Source organism: Crocodylus porosus, unplaced genomic scaffold (genome assembly GCF_001723895.1).
Source record: "Crocodylus porosus isolate Cpor-Errol unplaced genomic scaffold, CroPor_comp1, whole genome shotgun sequence".
Lineage (NCBI taxonomy): Eukaryota > Metazoa > Chordata > Crocodylia > Crocodylidae > Crocodylus > Crocodylus porosus.
The window spans coordinates 14,072,022-14,095,279 of NW_017728924.1; the positions used below are offsets into that span (position 1 = coordinate 14,072,022).

At 42.1% G+C, this 23,258-nt stretch overlaps 1 protein-coding gene across 1 annotated transcript in view; it reads right to left on the minus strand.

The window, feature by feature from the left end:
• The window catches only part of ABCB7 (ATP binding cassette subfamily B member 7), an 83,199-nt gene that overhangs the window by 38,516 nt on the left and 21,425 nt on the right, over positions 1-23,258 (minus strand). Inside the window, exons 2-4 of the mRNA XM_019540371.1 lie at positions 17,688-17,765; positions 14,767-14,853; positions 7,183-7,302 (exon numbers count right to left, since the gene is read on the minus strand). Coding sequence (XP_019395916.1) covers positions 7,183-7,302; positions 14,767-14,853; positions 17,688-17,765 — 285 coding nt within the window. The remainder of the gene's footprint in view (positions 1-7,182; positions 7,303-14,766; positions 14,854-17,687; positions 17,766-23,258) is intronic.

Below are 23,258 nucleotides of genomic sequence, written 5' to 3' on the forward strand. Positions count from 1 at the left end.
GCCCACTTGTTGCCACTTCCTTCCCAGCCTGCCGCTGCTGCCCTTCCCCGGCTGCTTCCCTTCCTTCCCACCTGCTGCCACTGATCCCCTCCAACCCCGCCTGCCACTCCTGTAGCATGCGGTTCCCAGCTGCATGGCCAGGACTGCAGAATGCAGCAGGAGTCAGCCTGGCCCCCACAGTTCCCAGATGACTTCTGCTGCCACCAGCCCTGGCCCTGGGACACTGCGCTCCTGCCCACCCATTCACTACCACTTCCCCCCTCTCCAACTGCTGCCCTTCCCCTGTCACTTCCCTTCCTTCTCCACCCGCCACTACCGCTCCCCCCACCCCCGCTGGCTTCTCTAGCAGTGCACAGTCCCTGGATGCATGGCCAGGACTGCAGGAGGCAGCAGAAGCCAGCCTGGCCTGGCCCCTCCGGTTCCCAGCTGGCTCCTGCTGTGTCATGCAGTCCTGGCCATGCAGCCAGGAACTGCATGGTGCAGGAGCCAGTCCAGCCAGCAACGCATGGTTCCCAGCTGCATGGCCAGGAATGCATGGTGCAGCAGGAATCGGATAAGAACAGTGGGGACTGAGCTAGGCCAGGCTGGCTCCTGCTGCCTCCTACAGTCTCAGCATGGTGATGGTGAGGCCAGCTCCTGCTGCGCTGTCAATCCCACCCCCCTCCCTCCACCTGTTCTTATCTCAGTTTCCCTCTTGGATGGAGGGAGGGCAGGGAAACAGCTATAGGATCGCAGGCCAGAAGCCTCTGCTAGACAGAAGCTTCCAGATGGGGGTGGGACTGGGCTTCCTGCTGCTGGGTCCTGTCACTGGTTCATCCTAGGTCCTGCTGCCACTGGTGCCTTGTCATCTTTGACAGGCAGCCAGGGGCAGATAATAATTGATTTTCTAAATTTTTTTAGGGGCCCCACAGGCCACTGCTTCACAGACCAGATCCAGCCTGCAGGCCATATTTTGCTTGCCCCTTTGCTAGCAAGTTTCTTAAAATTCTCTGGACTTTAAGTTTTGCATTGCTATGACAGAGCTAAGTGCCAATGCCATGAGGAATACATGGAATACTCCTACAGATTTTACTTACAAAATTTAAATTGTTTTTTCAGTAACATCTCAAGAGTTGCTGGCCATTATTTTAATTTTATATGTATTATCAGCATGCTTTTCACTAGGTTTTATATAGTATGATCGTTTGAGAACAATTCTGATTAGAAGACTCAAACCAAACATTCATAGAGTTATAGAATTTTTTCCTTGGTTTGAAGTAAAGCATTATGGCTGCTGACAGGCATGGAACCTTCCCCCCCCCCCCCCCCGACACACACACACAACCCCCGCCCCAAAAACCACTGCTTTACCAGAAGAGGAAGCACGTCAGTTTGATTTGGCTTGCCCACTCTGTATAGATCATGTGCTTCAGTGGGGCTTTTTGGTGTTTTAAAAAATAAAAATGCCGAAAAGCCATCCTGAAGCGCGTAATCTATGTAGACTTTGGGCAAGCCGGGTCAAACTGATGCAATGCCTCTTTTGGGCATGCACTGAGCTTGGTGTGGGGGTGTGCTGAGCTGAAAGTAAAGCATTGGTTTGTTTTTGGGTTTTTTTTCCATGTCCATAAGCAGCCTGTGGTTCCAATTTGACTGGAGACGTAAGCAGCTCTGACTACTCACTGCAGTGTAGTCTCATATTTATTTTGACCCCAAGATTTGTCTGGTCAAATAAAATATTCTGGGTAGCCATACTATACTATGAAAATTAGAGATTTAAATATTTTAAAGTGATTTTATTACTTTATAGTAGCACAGCACCTCGGTCTTCAATTACAATTTCTTTAGGGCAGAAAAGTGGCACTTTGTGTCTCATTCTTTCCACTATTCATTTCTCAATTAATAATGATGGGTGAGCCACCAAGAACAAGCATATAATATGATATAAATGGTCTAAAATGAACTCATTTTTCACCAGTAATTCAGCGCAACTCAAACACAAGTTTCTGAAGAGGAGTAATTTGAAACTATAACTCAGTTTATCCTGTGCTCAGTTTTTGAGCACAAATATTACAGATTCCTTTCTTATTACAAGTGGCCTTAAAAAGAAATGATAACTATCTCAGGCCAGTAGGCCAGAAAAGTGAGGTGTCCATTAACATTACAGCACAGCTAGTTCTAGAGATACTGGTACAAATGTCTGAACTTTGCATCCCTTTGGGCATGGAAGCCCACCTACTTCTGCACTCAACTCTAATGGTGGTAATGCTGAGCAGAAATAGCATCATCCCTCGGGGAAGGAGGACTGCTGAAAAACAGGATTAGAAAGGATGGATGGAGAGATACAAGAAGTTCCCTGGCACCTGGGGAAGAGGGGATGGTGGGGAGGACTTTGAAACTTCCCTTTTTCCACTGTGGGGAGGCCACAGGGAATTAGTATTTAAAATCGATTTTACTTCAGACTTCTCAGAAAGAAAGGAACAAAGAAAGGAGGAATGAAGGAAGATTTCTACAGATAACAAGGGTTAAAGAAATAATTAGATTAAAAAGGTAACAACAGATGATGCTCACGTATTACTATAATTGAGCTTATATACATACCTAATTGATTAGACAGATAGATACGATCATCATGCTCTGCAAATTACCATCAGCATGCAACATTCCTCTCTTGCCCTTTTAGCCAAACAATTCCCCTCCAAAACGTATAAAATTAGCAGTCAGTCGAAATGCAGAGTGTGAAAGATTTCTCCAGGTCATGAATAATGCATATTTAGTCCATGAGCAAAAGGCCAAAAAACACGGCAGATTTGACAGAGGTGACAGGAGTTCTTGTCAAATCCATGTGTTTAATCCAGCTCCTAAGGATACTTAATGCATTGGCGATGGAGAGGGAAAACGAAGCAGCCAAAATAACTACACAGTGTAACAGAAGACAGAAATGGGAAAGGGAATGTACAGATTACATCCCCCCCATGCACATTATTCACTGTATCTAAATTTTATATTTCATGAATACCCCCTCTCCCCCCACTGCAGCTTTCCAGTGGCTGGAGTTTCAATAGGTTATAAATATTTAAGATACAGAATGTAAAATATATCAGGCAGACTATAAACCAAGAGTCTTCTAAGAAAAAGACTTTACTGGCCTTGAAGCAGACCCTCTCCTGTCATACTCTGTGCGGTAGCCAGTCAGGAAGAACTGCACCAAGAGCTCTATTAGTAGGAATAACCCATACCTTTTTTTTCCCCAGTGACAAACGACCTAGCTCCAAAATGGGGTAGAAGCAGAATGTAACTAGGCTTTTGAGAAGCCACAATGTAACACTGCCTTCTTAGTTCTGAAACAGAATTGCACTAAATTCCAGATCCAAACAGAAACAGAGTAAAACACCCTAAAAGTACCCCAAATAACTGGCCACAACACATAACGTATTCTAAGAATAGAAGTCCTGCAGAAGCAAGTTTATAGCGGGCAAAGTAAACTGAGTTTACAGTAAATATGATGGGAATTAGATACCTTAAATGTCTTGCACTAAAAACAGCCTTAAACAATAACCTGCTAATACCCATCAAACACACAAGGACTAATCATGCGAATGAACAGGGCAAAGGGCACCACGTCAGTTCCATGTGAAAACTGCACAAGGTTTTCCCTGTACAAGGTTTAGGCAGGTTACAGATTAAGCAGCATAAACTGGTTTATTTTCCTGGAGAACAGATTTAAAGAGTGCTTTGCAGAAAAAAAAGAAACTATGAAAAACAGTTCCTGAGACAGATATGGTAGCAACAGCATGTAGTTGGAAAGAGCATCAGCAACAACAGACAGGAAACATCCACATGAGTCTTTCAACCTTTCAGCCACCATAATAAATATTCTGATGACAACTGTTGAGAACTTTGCATCAGAATGATTTTTCATTGGAAACCTCCTATTTGTCAAGAAGCATTTTGTGAAAACCTTTCAGTAGGCAGGGCTCTGACAGGATTCCTGCTGGTTCACCTGACAGGCTGCTGGAAAACCCGAGGGCCTGCAGCTCTCGTACAGTTCTGCCCCGCATATTAACCACTGACTCCAGATCTTCTACCCTTTCTGCCGCATGGCCATACCGGTATGAGACTAGCTATACTGTTTTGCTTTGAAAAACAGAATGGAAACATACCGATCTTTTCCAAAGCAGGTTTTGGAATTTTTTAATTTTGACCAGCTTTAATTCTGTTTTCATGTGACGCCAGAAACCAGTAAAACCATGCAATTAATCCAATATGATCAGTGACCAAGAAATACCCTTAGGAATACTACTGCTTTCTGTTCAGAAACAAACATGTATTGCTAACCCCATAGTCAAAAAACAGCTGTGAGACTATAGTGACCAAAAAGGAAACAAAGACCATCTTCCGTCTCTGGAAGGGAGGAAAAAAAAGCCTCAGAAGAACTGGTAAACCCAAAATTCTCTCTCTACTTGGAAGTCACTCTTACTTGTGAAAAATAGCTTCTTGTTAGTCTGCCTCAGTTTGTTTCAGATGTTGAGAAAAGCAATACAACACATTTACCCAAATCCAAGATGACTTTGAATTTAAGATATGCCCCCAATAATTACATTCTAGATGGAAAAACGTATGAATGCATTACAATTTCCCATGTCCAGAGTCTAGCTTTGGAGAGGCGATCTTAAATTTGTAACCCCTCCACCTCCTACCACTGCAGCGAGGCAAGCAGTAGGACAAGGCCAGTGGGTAGCAAAGTCAATGGTAGGCCTGTGCGAATAGGGAAGTATTTGATTCGGATCTGGCTGATTCAGAGGACAGAGATTCAATTCATATATTCAGATCACTGTCCTGAATTGATTCGGCTGAATCATCTTCGGAAGATTCGGCACTGATTCAGTGGTTCAGCCATAGACTGTAATGGGAAATCACTGAAATACCTTTGACATTTTTTGGCAGATTTTGATGAAAACAGCAGGGATGGTAGCCTGTAACTGGGGGCCTTCCTGATGCTCAGGCAGGAACAGCTCACAAAAGGCACAGAAAGGCTGCAGACAGAGGCTTGTGTGTTGTTTCTATGTCCCTCCCCCAGAGCTCTGTGATTGGAAAGGGAATCATGGAAAGATTAGAGTCACTGGCCAGCTACAGATGTCAGTCTTTCGTGCCCTGCTCCCCCTCCCTCTTCTCAGTTTCTGTTCCCCTGAAAGACTGCCTTCCACATCTTTTTCTAAATCTTTTCCTAATCGATTCAGAGGCTCCAGGTTTTTTTTGGTCTCCTGATTTGATTCGGATTCAGTCTCTGAATTGGGCTGAATCTTCTCTGAATCAAATAGGCAACCGAAGCTTCACACACCCCCATCAAGTGGCTTGCCCCACTCCCCCAGCGGTGCCTGCAGACCCCAGACCTGCTCCACTGCCACGTGCCCCCCCTTCTGCAGCCCAGGCTGCTTGCCCCCCTAGTATTTGCCCCTTTGTCCCCCACTCCAACACCTGCATCCCCCTGCGATTGCTGTATCACCTGGCACCTACTCCACACCTACATCCTCTACCACCACTTTAGAAACCTCATCTTAAATTCAAGTAAGTATGATACATGGAAATAATGCAGGGAAAGGAAAGGAAAAAACCCAACAGGATCTCTTCAGTGCATCACCATTACTGTGATTTGGCACAAATGGAGCAAAGAGCAGTTTGTGAACTATATGCTGGGTGCAAACCTGGGCTTAAGAAGAAGGGCATCTAGTACAGACCTATTTATGGTAGTAAAGCATGCTGGCCTTCATTCTCATTTTACTACATCCCAAATCACTACCTGTAGCATCACTTAAAACAGACTGAAGGCCCTCTTGCAGAATCACGTAGAAGCAGGCTCAGGAATCTAACCTTCCACTGAGGGGGTACGTTTCTGCCACTGATGGCAAAGAATAAATCAGACTGCTTTTAAAAACAGCCCTCTTCAGAATGAATTTTTGGATTTGCTGCCTGGCATAAGGAGAGCATTCACATTAGACACACAACAAACAAAGACCTAAATTTTCATGAGTACTAGGTAAATACACCATGCAAGCACCTGTGTAATTTTATCTTCAGCCCTTCATGGCACCTAGATTTTGAGCAGATTGGGAATACTGTTTACTGGATTCAGAGGTACAAAGATGAAAAGCCAAAGAAGGTGAAGCCTCAACGGCAGCTTCTACCCTGTTAGTTGGGTTATCATAAGCTTCCTGCACAACACTGAAAAAGAAAGACTATCTGTTGAGAACATACCCATACTATCCATTTAAGAGAGATTAATGGTAGGACAAAGCTGCAAGCCAAAGACTAGTTTTTCCACTTGAGCTCAAAACAAACATCTCTCTTCAAAGTACCCTCCTTTCATCACCTCTGTGGCTCTATTTTGTTTCTTCCTCCCAACTTCCATATTGTTGCTGAGTGCCAATAAGCTGATACATTATTCAACTACTTTCAGTACTGAAGCTGTTTTCTTGCCAGGACAGACTTTCTCCACAGAAAAACCCTCTAACTCCATTTGCAAGAAGCTAGCTTATCGCAGTGGAAATCTAATTTTAACTTCTATATAGTATACTCAATTCAGTAGGTAAATAGTTTGAGATCTGGTTTCAGTGAAAGAACAAGAATGTGCTCTACAGCACCTTGCAGTCACAGAGTTTGTGTGCACTTGTTTTCCAAGGTAAAAGCATCTGTACATAAAGAGAATAACCACTTGTTCTTTTATATTACTCCTACTCTGTCCTTCCTTTAACAATATGTAGAAGTTTATTGTGAGCCTGTTTTCCTCCAAATACCTGGGAATGGGTCAACACAGAATTACTACGGGTTGGAACACAAAGGATTCTTTCAGAGACTAAAAACAAAATAAATGCAAAACCATTATTTCTGCCTTGTAACAGAGCTAAACTCTGTTCCTCTGCTTTTGACCTTTTGTTTAAATAAAGGATAGTACAGTGATTGCTAAAAACACAGGACTACACTATCTGGTACAAATGAAGCTATTTTTCCATTTTTGTTTTTCTACAGCACCAGGAATACCCCAGAGACTCCAAAAGTTTTAATAGCATCTCACAGCCAGAAAAAAAAAGAGAGACACACCTGTGCCTGAGAGCCCCTTTTCTAGCAGCTGCCCATGAACTGCACAGGGACACTAGAGTTCCACCTGACTCAGCAGTGACACCAGTACAACTGAGTAACAGTTCTTACCTTTGCACTTGCCAAAAATCCTAGAGATATGGCTACTCTTGCTCGTAGGTCTGGTCTATCTTTGGGCCACACGTATGATAACATCGCTTTGATAATTTTCCTGGCATCTACCTCCTTCAGCTATTATTGGAAAGGAAAAAAAGAGAGAGATACATATCTTATTAGAATATTAAAGTGAAAGAAACAAAGTATAAATCCAAGGCAAATTTCATTAAAACAAAACCAAATTTATTCAAAATGTTCAAAATCTAAACTCATTAAGAAACTGCAGTATATTTTCTTACTGCCTACAGGACTACGCCCAAGACCAATAGAAGCATAAAGGAAATAAAGATATGTAAAGCACAGGAAGAATGAGGGAAAAGCTCTGCAGAGTCATAAACTCATTCTTTAATCTAAAATAAGTTACTCGATAAATCCCACAAAGTCTAAGGCAGGATTATTTTTGGGACTAGGAGTTCATATTTAAACACTAGCACCTGAAAAAGAGAAAGTTACAAATCAATAATTATGCCTTTAACTAGAAGTATTATAAATCAGATGCAAGCAGAAAAAAATAAAATTGCTTTCTTAACCACCTGAGACTTACAAACTATAAACTGGCCATCATAATTTCATACCATTTGCAATAACTTCTAGACTTCTGAAGAGGGTAACATCTAGAGGCGCACTGATAATCTGTCCCATATACGACTGTCACCGATATGAGAAAAACTGAGAGCATCAGCAATTGGCTTTTTTTTCCCTGATATGGCTGATAATGTGGCTAATAAATGCCACATGCATGTGTGCAGCCACAGAGCAGCACGCAGGCGGCCAGGAATACAGCTCGGCAGCATGGAGAGCAGCCGGGTCCAGCTGATTAGTCTGTTGTGGGGGGAGGAGCAAAGGTGGAAAGTGCAGATCAAGGCCTTGGTGGTGAGGGAGGAAGCGGGAATGTGGCTGGGGTACGGGCAGGACATGGGATGGAGCCTCCCCCAACAAGAAGAGCCCAGCGCAGCCCTAACCCCAGCCCACAATAGCAGCCCACCCTGCCCCACACAGAACTGGGGGTATATGCCCCCCCACCTCCCAGGGTGTATGCAGCAGCAGGAGCTGCCACCCTTCTCCCCACGCCCCCTGGACAAGCCGTGGGTCTGTCCCATGCCTTGCCCCACACCAGTTAGGCAGCACCTGCCCCTGCCCCTGGCCCACCCCAGCCCGACTCCCTCCCTCACTGCAGGGGCCACAATCTGCATCCCCCACAACAGACATACCAGCCAGATGCCACTTTCCACACTGTGGGACTGCATATTGAAATCAGATCAGTATTGGCCCAAAAAATCTCTATCAGTGGACCCCCAGTAACATCTCTTAAATGTGTTAAGAGGTTCAGATTCAAATGATCTATTTTCCATTACCATTTTATTAGTTCTCCCAGTCCCATAGTAGAAGAACAAGGGGACATTCAATGAAACTGACATGGAACAATTTCAAATTTAATAACAGGAATACTATTTCACTCTGTGTCTGATTAGACAGTGGAATTTGTTGCCAGAGGATGTCACCAAGGCAAAGAACCTGGCAAGATTCAACAGAGCTTTGGAGTAATACAAGGAAACGTTTTGGAGTGGATATAAATCACAGAACAGGAAGTTAAGACAATTAAACCTATTAGGTGTTAAGATGATATCAAAACAGAGGTCAGCTAAGCGGCTATGGGGCAATTTACACTGCGATTTCAACTTCCTGTGAAGTATTTGCTGCTGGCCCCTGGACTAGATGGTCAACAGGTCTGATGCAGTCAGGCAATTCCTATGTTCCTATTTTTCCAAAGGTGATATTATTATACATTTCTCGTAGCCATTTAAGGAAATATGTATGTCAAATATATAAGGAGATACAAAACAAGGAAGATAAACATTTAGTCAGCTGAGATAATAAATGGAACAGTTAGTTTTTCCTAGATTGTATGTAACATGCTCCTATATTTCATCTCACAAGAAGCCATTTCAAGTACATGTAGCAGTTTGGAAGAAGTCAAGTGAAGAGTGGAAGGAAACAAAAAGCGTGTGGCAAGAGAGATTTGGATGGATTTCAGGAAACGAGAGTTAGGAGTATTAGACTGCATTTATTAATAAAGAACATACAGGTTTCTACAGATCAGTTTCTAAGATTATAAGAACTCAAATGCATCTGTGAAATTGCTTGACAAGTTTAAATTATGAGAGTCCAAAAGCAAACTGAAATGTTTTTAAAACTTAATCATTTAAACAAGCTTCATGCCACATTTTTTCCCTAACAGAATGGCAATGAACCTTGTTCTGCCATTTCTTTCAGGACATTCTACACTGTGTAGTGGGATTCTTTCAATGCACACACAGTGAAGTTATGGCTAAGAGCAAGAAAACTGTTCTAGTTGGCTTAATTGTGCATAAAATGTCACCATTTCATTTAACAGAAGTGGTTCTGAATTTGGGAAATCATGCATTATGAGTCCATTAAGCTAGCTCCAAAGTACATGGCTTAAATAGTTCTATAAAGTTTTTGTTTTTATTTAATATCTTCCTACCTTTCTTTCTAAACTAAGGCCAAATCCAAATCTGATATTCCAATGCAAACCCTTTTGAAAAAGTACATGAAGTTATAGGGGGATAGATTAGCAATAGAAGCAGAGAAATTTTGCTTCTTGAATTCCAAAGCAAAGTCTACTTGCTGCATTAAGTCATTAAAAATACATATCACAGTTAGGAATAATACGAACACACCGAACTGCACTGGAAAGCTACCAATAACTCATTCTTTAGTGCTGGACACCCAAGGGTAATCTTGAAAGACAGAAAGGTTATCTAAAGCTGAAGGGAGGCCAGCAACTAGCTAGTAGACTGAATTACCCATCACCCATGTGTGCTAATCTCTTCATTTCAAGCAATGCTTGGTGGAAAAGAAGTTTGCCCTTTTCAAGATGAATTTTCATTAAAAAGGAGTCCATGAAAATAGATGGATGTTTCAACATTTTCATGTTCCCCACAGTAGGGAATCTCATGTACCTTCCCCAATTTCAGGAGAAAGACATAAGTTCAATTTAAAATTCACTGTTAAAGCTAAGTTAGAACCAAAGGGGAAAAAAGTAGTTTGTTTTGAAGGGAAAAGGCTCTTAAAACAACAGGGGAAACAAATATGACAAACTTAAGCTTATAAGTGCACAGAAAAAGCAGGTTCTTTTGCGTTTCTAATCTCATCTTCAAAGACAACAAGAGTATAAAAGTTAATAAGATACTGTATGTACTGTCAACAACTGTGAATGTGTCTGAGCAGTGTAAATAAGCAGTACTCTTCACATAGCGTTTAGAAAATGGATAAGCTGATGATTCATAAGTCAGCAGTGGGTGCAAAACAACATATTTCTACTTATCCCTAGTTACACAGAAGAGAGGCATTATTTCCAGCAACATGTGCATGAATCTTTCCCTTTTAGCTATGAATATGCAGAGTCTCATAATCTAAACAGCTGGAAGAGTTTTTTCCTGAGCACCATTAACGTGTTAGAAACAGAGATCCAGGTTTTCCATTTGCAATAGAAAAACAGAGACTTTATCCTTCAAAAGGAGAAAAAAAAACCACAGGAAATCACACGTTTACCCTCGCAGGCTGGCAGAGTTCCAGCCTGCAAGGAGCTGATTTGGGCTGAGGGGAGTGTGGGGGGATGGCAACTGGACAGTCGTGGGGCTGGGGAAGGCTGTGGCTCGGGAGTGATGGGCACTGACATATCAGAGCTTCCCAGTCCCTCAAAGCAGCAGGAGGGCAGCTGTAGCTAGACCTGCATCCAGGTGAGCGAAGGCGGCAGGGGGAACTCTGATTTTCTATGGTAAAAATACCAAAATCAAATGCAAAAATATATAGGTATTCAGAATTTATTTTATTATAATGACAGAGGCACTGGTAGCCTTTCAAACTGCTTTAAAATTGTAACTATAACAATAAAATATTGTGTTCAACTGACATGCAGTATTTCATTTTAATAAACACAGATTCTGGGGGTCTTAATCAGAGAATTTTGAATGTTTAAACAGAGAAAAACAGGATCCCTGGTCAAAAGAAAGTAAAAAGCTGGTGTCGTATTAACATAAAAGCTACCAGAGTTATTGGAGAGTTGTATGTTGCTATTGCCTAGTCAGACTGTATAGAAAAATTATTAGAGGACAAACCCAAAAGCAATAAAAGGTAAAAAACTAGGAAAGGCTTTGGGAGAGTTCTGAAAGGTTACAAAACCAAAAATGCTGTGAAAGTCTTTCAGGGGTGCTGCAGCACAGGTACCCCCACCACTGCAACAGGGTGAAACTACCCTGTGTGCCCTCTGCAGAGCTGGACTGGGAAGGATTGTGGCTACTACATTAGGGTTATCTGATAAACCTAGAACGTGCAGGAGCTCCCATTCTTGCCACAGACTCTCAGTTCAATCCTGCATGCTCCTCCCAGAAATAGATGTGTGCGCCTTGTTTCCAGGAAGAGCATGCAAGGTTGGACCAGGAGGGGATGTGACAAGAATGGGCACTTCTGCCTGTGTGTCTGTTTTGTTGGCTATGCTGCACACATTTTATACCTAGTATATTTTTGCTTTGCTCAAGTTTAAGAACTATTTCCATATGCTATGAAGGGGCAAAGCATTTACTTTATTTTTAAGCAAAAGTCTTAACACTCGCATGCAATGAGTATTAACTTCTGTAAACCTAGTGTGTAGGAGATTAGAATACAAACTCTGGAAAAACCACCAGAACAGCTCTCTTCTAATGATGCATACTGCATAAAAAGTTAATGCAGTCTCCATTGTGCAGATGGAAAGAAAGAGGGTCAGATACCCCTTCCAGCAGTTGCAGAGTTAGAATGCAGGCATATGTGGTCAGCTGCAGTTTTCCCTAGCCTAGAAAAATCCTCAGGTGACAGCAAGCCACATTTCCCAGACAGTCAGGGATGTTTGTGCATTGAGTGCCATCCCTAAGCTAGTTTACCAATGCACAGAAATCAGAATATCCAAAAGCCCTAATTTTAGCCCGGTTGGTTGCAACTGACAAACTGGACCCAGCTGCTTTCAGGAAGCACAGAGGTGGCCTATCTACTCCTTTGCCCAACTGTTGTGATTGATACATTGAGTCTTACTCTTGGCCTTCACTTTTAACCCACTCTGTGTAGCCTGTTGCTAATTTTTGTTATTTTCCCCAACAACCTAATAATGAGCACTTCTCTGAGGGAGGCCAAGCTAACTATTCTTGGTGTGGTTGCATTAATCTGTAATTACCGAAATATAAGTATTCATGGAATTGTGTTTTTTCCTTTGTAAGACAAGTTACTCATTAACAAAAGAAAGTTCCTATTTAAATATTTAAGTATTTAAATGCCCTTCTAGGTCATCTTAAAAAAAAGTGCTTGCCAAAACTCTGGTTAGCACATTCCTAACCAATTTGAAGGCAGAATCCACACTCTTAATATTTCTAGCATCCTAGTAAACGGAATTTGCAACCTCTTTTCTAGACTGAACCAGTCAGTCTGGAATATAATTTCTAGGCTACTTCAAACCTGTCGGTATTTGTAGATTTCCTTCTCTGTGATTATTTACAAGAAGAAGTGTCAGGACTAAGTGTTACTAAGCTTTCACAACAAATGACATTTACATGTCCATGCATCTCAGCTGAAAAAGGTTTGCATTTCAAGAAACAGCCTATCAGCCTCCACCAGTGGTGAATTAAAATGTCAATTATAAAGGTGAGCATGTGAAATGAATTTCCATGTGAAACATACTAGGGCTGCAGAGCTTTTTTCCATGGAATTCTGGAGAAACAAATTTCAGGCCTTAACAAACAGTTGACTAATACAGTCAAGAAAATAAAAAAGTTATAGCACTGGAAGCAACTACAGCATATTTACTGGAGTGGCAAGGACATGGAAACTTTAGATTTCATCCTCACAGAGCATGTAAAAGCCATTCTCATGCTTCATCCCCTCACAGCCTCTACATGCCACCGGTCTGTACATGCACAAATCCCTAAGGAGCAAGAGCAAGCTCACTCCCATTCAGGACTAAAGAGGTTAAGCCACACTTCCTGTACTTGTTCTCAGCTGCTCAGCGTTACACCTCATTGATATCCAGGAAACTTGGATGAGGAAGCAATGCAATCCAAAAACAAAGGGACAAAAGATGACCCAGTTTGAGGAAAAAGGAGTAGACCATGCCAAGGGGGCTGGCAGACAGATGGGGAGGTGTGGGGGAAGAAAAAAATGGGATTACCTGGGACAATGGGATGTGAAAACATTGTCTTACTCAGCAAGAAGACTGGGACAAGGAACTCTAGAAGAATGGGACTAGGAATAGAACTCCTAAAAAGAAAGAGGGAAAAAAGGCAGGTTGGAGGGGACAAGACAGAAGGGATCAAGCTGAAAGCGTGCTAGGGAAGAAACAGGCAAAACGGTCTGTATCCTCAGCAGCACTCCCATACTGTGTTTGGTACAAGACCAAGATTCTGCATTTCCTGGCAAAGCATGCTTCATCTTCTAGCGGTGGTCTATGGAGAGAACAGCCTATCACCTTCATCAGCTATTCTGTCTGCCTAAGGGGGAAGAGGTCTGTAAGGTGGGCCTGAAGTTTCCATCCTTGCTCATGAACCACATAGCTGTCAACATGACACACATGTTTAGATTTCCTAGGTTTTTGCTAATAAACTTGTGGGGAGCCCCCCCCCCACACACACACAAAAGAAAAAGCATGAAGGGTGGCAAAAGTCAAGTACTCAGATGTTACGAAATTCCAGAATTAAAGATAGTTTATGAACCTTAATTTATCCTACGTGTGCTTCACAATGCACCTATTAGTGATGTGATTACATTTTTTTTTTCTTACAGGAACCAACCCCCCCAGCTCATGAAAACCTGGCATATGATGATCACATAGCTAAAGATTACATATCAACATGCAAAATGCACAAGAGAATTAGATCCGTATGTACAACTTCATTCTATGCAGTCCTACCTTATGAGAGTTTGACTTTGCAACTTTAATAATATTCTTTCAACATGAAGGATTTTTTTTGTTCATAACTGCTAGCACACAACTGTATGCATTAACGTCTTAAGAAATTAAATCAAAGTTATAGTCAATTTATAAACTAACAAGTTTATTTTTATTCCTGTACTGAATGTAGGTGGAGTGACTGTTCCACTAACTCATATCCACAAGCAAATTCCTGCCACCTCAAATGTTGAGTCTTAGAAATGCCACTGACCAACAGAAATAAAACAACATATTAATTTATAATGAAATGTATTTATCATGAAATATGCTAAAATACCAGAGGTAGATTTCAAGTCAACATGTGACCTTTCCTTTTTTTTTTTTTAATAAAAAACTTAACTGGTAAAAAATGTATGGAGCAGTCCTAGTAATTCAAGAGCTAGTAAGCCAAAATTCACAATTAACATTATTAATTAGACTAGACTGAAGTCTAAGCTGTGAAGACAATTTGCTGTTTTTTCAGTTGCTTAAGTCTTTAAAAAGTTGAATGTGTTTTTATTTATTCAGATACTCCAAATAATACTGTCTAATCAAGCTTTTACCCCTTCCTTTGGATTTTTGTGGAGTCCTCCACCTGCATGACCATGCCAACATGTTCTCTTTTCTGTATGCGGCCATTTTGGGAGATGCTGTGTGAAAAAGAAAAAAAATTATACAGTGACTACAAGAATCATATCTTAAAAAAGGTGTGCAAAAGTTAATCTCTAACTTCAATGCAACAATCGTGGCAAAAGGACAGCAGCAAAGTGTTATCATAAAAGGAACGGAGATTACATTCCAAGAATAGCATCTTGCTCTTAAAGTCAGTATGAGAAGGCATCATATCCTGTAGCATAAATGTTAATGGTATCATACAGCAAAAGATAGGTGAAGGGTTATAGGAAAGAATTCTAAATTCTTTGAATACAGTTCAACACTGAAAAAAAAATGTAAGAAGTATCACCTTATTAGTTAGATCTATTTTCTATGCATACAGATTTAATTAGGCACATGTGAGCACCTGGACGATGTACTCACTTTAGCTTATATCTGACTTGCATTGATTTCACTCAAAACAGTTGCTTACTGAAATAAACTAAATCCATAAAAGCCAGATTTAAGCTAAATTACATGGGTGCTCACAGGGTGTGCACCAGTTTAACTAAACAGATTCTCTAAAATGACATAAATTAAATTACTACAACTTTTGTCTTCAGACAAGGTTTAACAGCAAGTGAGATGTGTTCTATTTCTTCTTGTGAAAATCAACAATTATGCTCAATTTGCTATACCTTTATAAGGTTTACAGGCAACAGCAGGAACAGGTATAACCAGAGAACATGACAAAAAAAATGGACACTGACAGGTGTAACTAAGAGGTTACGCTGGCTCACAGAGCTTTTATATGCAAGAGAAAAAAGTAATCCAGCTGGTCTTTCAGATCACAGCAAAAGATGCAATTAGAATTCACCTTTATGTACAAGCTGAACAATGTCCACCAGGTCATTTAAAGATATTTTTATAGAAGCCTAATATCAAGAAAATTACAAACAGGTTACAGCTCTCAGTGGTCACAGTTTAATTGCATATTAAATTTAACATGTAAGCTGGCAAGCTCCTAAATCACCTAGAAGCATTTTTTATTATTATTTTTCAGCTATAGTTATTCTCCCTTTATGGGTGAGAAGAAAATGCCATTCTTCCAAACCCCCTTTTCAAAATGCAACAACACTTTCAGTGAAGTGCTTAACATCACTGTGTTGCGCTGGAATGCTGTGAGCAATTTAGCAAGTATAATAATGGCACTTTTTCAGAACTCTATAAATGCTTTCAAGTCAAAACATTAATCTATAACATTCTTTTGAGATAGGTGAGTTTTTTATTAAATTATTATCCCCACACTGCAGATGGAGAAACTGAGCTAAGCAGTGACATCACCTGTAAGTGTCAGGAAAGGAAGTCAACACCAGAGGTGGGACAGAGGAAGTGACAGGGACAGTTGCCTACGCAAACTTAATTCTGTGTCCAAACTCTGCAAAAATGAGCCAGGGATTGTGTGGAAAATGGTTCAATAATGTTGTCAGAAGCTGTAACCATAACCTCTTCATCAAAAGCACAGGTTCAATCTTGACATTTAAGCATGGCAGCACAAATTTCTGGATCTCAAACTACAGGAATAATTAGATTACAAGCAGCATAAGCAATCCATTACTCCAGGAGGCAGAGCATTGCCCCCAGCTCCACACCAAAGGTTGGGGAAATCCTGCCCCAGGAGGCACTTGCAGAATACCTGGGCCATGTGCCAGGTGCAAGGATGGACTCCAGAGAAGGTCAACCAGGCCTGGCCTGTTGGTTTTCTCAGGTATTTCCAGGACAGTATATATTGCTGCTATGGTGGCACAAAAGCTGGACTTTTGGGGGCTTTCTATTAAAAATCTTCCTTATAAATGCAAATAAAAGAAGGGAAAAGAATTTATAACTCATTTATTTTTTATTATTTATCCGACTTGACTAGTTCAGGACTTACTCCACATTCAGGTCTGCTGCAAACAATGGAAGCAATAACAGTTTTCAAAAAAGGTAGCAAAAAACCCCCAAAAAAACAAACAAAAAAAATCAGTAATAATAAAAGTGAGAACCATGATCAGACTGTATTAGGGGATCTCATATACAACTATTTTGAAATGTAGCATGATTTAGTATTAGAATTCAGGAGTCCTTAACTCAAAATCTCATTTCTTTCATGTACTATATGTACTTCAATACTAAAGTTACCAAAGCACTTAAGTGTGCTAAGTCTCACAGAAAAAAAAAAAAAAGTTTGTTAAACCACTTAACAGCATTTTGAGACAGCACAAGAGCAAAATTGAGTAAGTTAGTGTGGGTGTATGTGTGCAATAAATGCACATCCTTCCTTCCTTTCCATCTTAAAATGCTATGCATTTCTGCATCATTATTAGTATAGGAAGCTTCATAAAAATCCTCTTATGTTTTTACAATAAGAATAAAAAAAAGCCTCATGTGGCAGACTGGCACCCATGAGAGTGAGCAGCAAATATGCAAAGTTTCTTGATGTTCCACAAACCGAGCATATGTTTGGAGTAATAAAGGTTTATGCACAACGCGCAGCATTCCATACTTTGTCAGATATAAAATATCAGGATGAATCGGAGTGTCAACAAGCTACAATTACATTTCTAAAAGCTTTTCCGAAAAACTCTGCATGTTGCCACTGACTTTTAGACATTCAGAAAGATTTCTCAAGGGGGGGGAAAGAATATCAGGATTACAGCAGAGGTTCTCTCCATTTCCAGAGGCAGAAACATAACTTCCCATTTATCTCACAACACCCAGAAATGATAAAAAGGGAAATTATGCAATGGATGTAAAATATGCAACATAATTGGAAGATGCTCCAAGGGCTTGTTTCCCCCCCGCCCCCACATGCCCAAGCAGAGTGGGAGGAAAGACTGCTTAACCCTACCTTTGCAGCATCTAATAACTGCTTTGAATAGCCTCTCCCCAAACTCTGCCATGGAGCTTGCCTGAATGTCTGTAGAATCTGGAGGAAAGAAAGAGCAAATGAAAAAAAGAGCAAAAGTAAAGTAATGAAGAGTCCACATTTTATACCCAGAGAATACCAAGTTCATGAAACCATGCACAACATGGAAACAAAACAAAGACCTTCTTTGACAACTGGCCAAAGAAAATTAGATGAAAACAACTGGTGGGGAGCAGGTGTAAAATAAATTGCATCCAACCATTACAACTGCTAGAAGACAATAAACCTGTTCCCTTCCTCTGCCCAGGCTCCCACTAGGCTTCCTTTCCTTTGTATCATGAAAACCTTTAAAGTCTTTCTTCCCTCGTCTCATTTCATTTTCTCTCAGTTGGCTTTTGTATTCTTTTCAAATATTCCTCTTTGGTTCTGTTTTTTCATTATGTTGTATTCTTTTGAGGCTTATCATGTTCCCTATTTTCATTCCTTCTTTCTTCAGTCAGTACCAGGCTTGACCCAAAACACAAAGTCATGACCACAACTCAGGTCTAGAAAGCGTTATCACTGCCATCTAAGCAGGCCTACTTGCAGGTCCTTCCAGATGGGATACACAAGACCCCCACATTCATATATTCTAGTTGATCGGACTCGGTGCAGAAGTTACATACTAACGGATGCTACTGCAGAAATGGAGCATTTTATTTTCCATTCTTCAGGGCACAGACCTCTGCCTACCTTTCCTAGAGGTGTTACCATCACACAAACAGCAATTTACACTTTCACTATACTCTTCCTTTTGTTTGAGAGGATGGGCAAGCAATCAGATTTTTGGGTGGCGGCCGGGGGGGTTGGGGGCGCAGACCCATTCAGCCATTCCTCCATAGCTGTTCAGCCAGGAGACAGCTCCCAGTGGTTGAGCCTAAAATCAGTCCTTCAGATACTCCTAAACCACCCAGCTAGTATTCCATAAGCCAGTCTTTTTACAGCTCTGTTGTGTGACTGGCTGCACAGCATGCACTATATAAATCAATACAGTAGAGCAAAACAGCAACAGAACAGCTCGTCAGCCCAAGGCAAAGGACAAACGTCAAGAAAATGAACTCAGTCAAGACAAACATTTTTAACCTTAACAAACAGCAGCCTTGCCTTGTGTATATTTTCTATACTTTGCCTTAAACCTTCTGTTTGCCCTTGTCCGAAGTCATACACGGTATGTTACAAATGGCTGAATAAATACAGTGAAGCAAAACTAATTTGCTTGCCATATAATACGTCTAATTTCAACATCCTGAATACAGAATGGGATGAACTGCTGTAATAAAACAGTTTAATGATTCCTTTATTTTTAACCCGCATAAAACATTTAGCATATATGTCATAACAACAACACATGGAAAATAATTTTGGTCTCAAGGAATTTTTGCAAACATCTTCCAGCAATTCTCAGCTAGGGTGCCACAGCACCCTGGGGTACAGCGAAAATCTTTCAGGGTGTCACACAATACTAGCACAGGTAGGTAGGCAAATACATACACATGGTTCACAAGATGAACCCAGGCATTTCAAAGAGGAATTTACAGTGTCAAAAATATTCTTATCTGTTGTAGTCTTTCTGAATTCTGTCATAGAAGAATTGCTCTATTATTTTTTGTTACTCAAAAAAGAGCAAATAATTGCTTTTTTTTGCAAATAAAAATGCTCTATTTTGAACAAATAATTGCTCTATTATTTTTGTTAGTCAAAAAAGAGAAAAGGCTAAGAGCTAGCACCATCTGAGGGGTGCTGCACCACAAACGTGTGCATGCACATATGCATGTGGTAGCCTATGCCAGGCAGTGTGGAGAACAGCTCCTGCAGCTCCCCACAGGTAAGTCTAGATGTGGGGGGGACAGATTGAAGCTACCATGGTGAGTGGGGGAGTGGGACTGGGGATGTTGCCCAGCCAGGACAGCGCGTGGGGTCCAGGTGAGAACACATGGCCCTGCGGCCCAGCTGGGGAGCGGGGGGGAGTTGGGGGTGGCTTGTCCATGTCACCACCCACACTGCTGCCAGGCAGTCAAGGGATGCCTTGCTATGGCTGCATAGCTGGTGCGGGGCTCCTGGCAGCGATGCCAAGCCTCCCCGGGCCGCTCTGCCCTCCTGTGCCAGGTCCCACCTGCTGGGCCTCAGAGACCTCCAAGGGAAGGACAGCAGGGTGGAGAGTCTGGAGCCCACAGCAGGCAACCTGCATCCTCTCCTGCTCATGGGCTCTGCTCCAGCTGTGCCACCCGCAAGGGGGAGACAGGCTCTGCGCTCCACTCCGGTTGCAGCCGCTGCTGCCACGTCACTTGGGCACTGCTGGGGCGGGCAGGGGGCTATGGACCCTAGCCCTAGACCTGGGTCCCCTCCAGCAGGGCCGGGGGTGGGCAGTGGGCTGCAGGTCACAAGTAAGGGGCACCAGCAGGTTTGAGCAGGGTGGAGAGCTTTGGGTTGGGAGTGAGGGACACCAGCAGGGTCAGAGGCAGGGCACTGGCATAGCAAGGCTGCTCAGTATCACAAAGGAGTGAGGGGAACAGCCGCAGCTGCACCAGTGTCCTGGTGAACAAAAGGAATGGGGAGCTCTGATTTTCTATGATTAAAAAAACCCCAAACTGAACACCAAAATATACAGGTATCTAGAATGTATTTTGTTATAATAATTGAGGCACTGGGAAGCTTCCAAATTTCTTTATAATTGTAAATATAGCAATAAAGCATTGTGTTCAACTGATACTTATATGTAAAGTGGCACTTTATTTTAATTGTGAAAAAATGCAGATTTTAGAGGTTCTAATAAAAAGTTTTTTAAAATGAATCAGTGAATTTGCAATTTTTAAACACAGAAAAACAGGATCCCTGATCACGAGCCAGGCAAGGCAATTTCCATGTATGATATGACTAAGGGTATAATTTTCAAGGACCCCTCAATTCTAACAGTTGCTATTGGATTGTAGGGGGGGAAAAATATCACAAAAGCCTATGAACACATTTAACATGACTGAAGGGCTTCAAATCAAATTTTCAGGATGGATATCCCTGTAACACGCACCACCTTTGGAGGCCTCCTCTGAAGATGCAGGAATATCTAGCCAATTCAGTCAATGCTCCAACAGAGATTTGTTTTGTTTTGTTTAAATAGAAAAAAGAAACTACTGATCTTTTTACCTATATCGGTTACCATATTTCCAGTTTCAAAAAGGAGGACACCTGTGGGGGGTGAAGGCAGGGAGGGCAGAGGGTTATGACTGGAGATGGGGGCAGTGATATGTCTGTGCCCTGCCCCACACTTCCAAGCCACAGCCCCCCAACCCCGATACTGCTTCTCCCTCTTGACTCACTATGCTGGCGCCCCTCACTCCCAACCCACAGCCCCCCCATCCTGCCAGTGCCCCTCACTCCTGACTCACAGCCCCCTACCCCTATGCAGCTCCCTGCTGCCCCCAAAGAACCTCCCGACCCCCTTCCCTTGCTCTGCTGCACCCCAGTGCTGGCAGGCACACACACAGGCATGCACACACCCCCCCATCTGCAGCTGCCCAGGGCCTGTGCACAAAGCACGCGATGCCCCAGCCTCCAATCACCTTCCCCTACTGCTCCCAGCCCCAAGCATTTCCTTGCTGGGTCAAACCAGAAAGTGCCAGGAAAATGGAGGCAGAGCAAAAACCTGCACATTCGCTAATATTTAAAAAAAATGCCAGGATGGAGATGGGAGGACACAAAATGAAGACATATCCAGGAAAACGCAGATATATGGTAACCCTACCTGTACCTCTGGGGCCCGTGGCACACGCTGGGAAGTAGGATCTGATCCCTGATCCCACCAATCACACCTCCTGCCATGCACCAAGCTGGGTCCCTGCAGCCCTGTCAGTTCCAGCACCGGGACCACACCAGAATCTTAAACTGGTTCAAGTTACCCTGCTATGTGTTTTAAGGCATGGTGGAAACCAGCCACAGAAGCGTTATGCATCTTTTATGGAATATTTTTGTGGCTGCTTTCTCATTTTGTCCTGCCATTAATTCTTTGAATGTGTGGCAGAGCTATTATTTATGGGGCGATTATGAAGTTAATCATGCCTTCATTCTAACATCTGCCATAAGCCTGATTGTCAAAAGAACTATATTCAAAATCCACATTCAGACAAAAAGCCTGTGCAGGGTGAAAATGCTAACAGTCTGTTGCCAACAATTTTGTTTAATTGTGGCTGTAGCTGCAACAGTTCTGATCCTGCTGGGAAGAAGGCCTTTTGAAGGTCCCACTGACATCCTAAAAATGTCATGTTGAGATTCTCAGTTACAACTCTGCAATGCCCTGACATGATTAAAGTGGCTTAATCTTGTCCATGAAGATGGGCCTTGTCATTGTAGGTTTTTTACTGTTCAAAAAAAAGTATGTTACAGCCACAGCTGCAGTAGAAAGTGAGGATCTACGATTCAAATACTGGCAGATAAATCTGTTACAAGTTAAATAAATAAAAAGATTTTACAGATATAACAACCCTATGCTCTGGAAGCCCACAAATTCAAATACTTTCTATACCTACTGAAGGACTGCTTATGCCACTCTGCTAACAGCAGCAAAGGAAATCAAGCTTCTCCCATTCCCCTCCACTTCCTCCCAAATTTAGTAAGAAAAATGCATGGGAGCAATGGAGTGAAGTCCTAAGGCAAAGATCCTTAATATTGAAAATATTATCAAAAATTGATTTTAGATGAATGAATTAGTGAATGAATAAGGTATCAAGCATACCCAGGTCTACTGAGAAAGCAGCCTTAAGAAGAACTCGCAAACCATCTACAAGGATTTAAGGTGCAAGCAGACACCTCGTCTCCCCTGTCTCCGGATGTTGTAAATCTACGTAACTCCTTACCATCCATCTTCCCATCTTCATGTCTAAGCCCTACCATCATTTGCACATCTAAGCCATGAGGATCCAAGCCATGAGGTACACAACTAGAGCCTGCTCAACTGCAACAAGGTGACTAGCTAAGCGCACTGCAGCAAAGTCTGTATGTATGGATGAGGGCCTGCAGCAAAGTCTGCCTAAACTAAGTATAAAAGGACAGTGAAGATCAGGCCCCGATGACCTCGTATGCCATCCACATCAACTCGGAAAAAAAATCACCGGCATTCCTCCCATAAGATCATTGTGTCCAGAGGCGCTGCGACTGGCCCTTATGACTGAACCTGAGCACCAGTGGATTGCCCCGTGTGTACGTGTGTGTGTGTGAGAATATGAATGGTTTTAGATAAAGCCTTGCTTTTCCCCACTTGATCTCGTGGGTCACTCAGTAAAGATCTTGGTTGCTGAACCTATGCATTGGTCTTTTGTCCAACAAACAGAACTGACTTTACTGGCTCCCAAGGGTTCAAACAACTGAAACAACAATGTCCATTTCCACATGTTCTCAGATGAGGGGTTTAGACTTCTGAAGCTACACATAAAATGACCTTTGGCCAGCTATATATTACCAGCTGCCAAGGAGACTAGGAAAAAGAAAAAAGTGGTACTTCATTGGGCCAGCTGTTGATTTTCT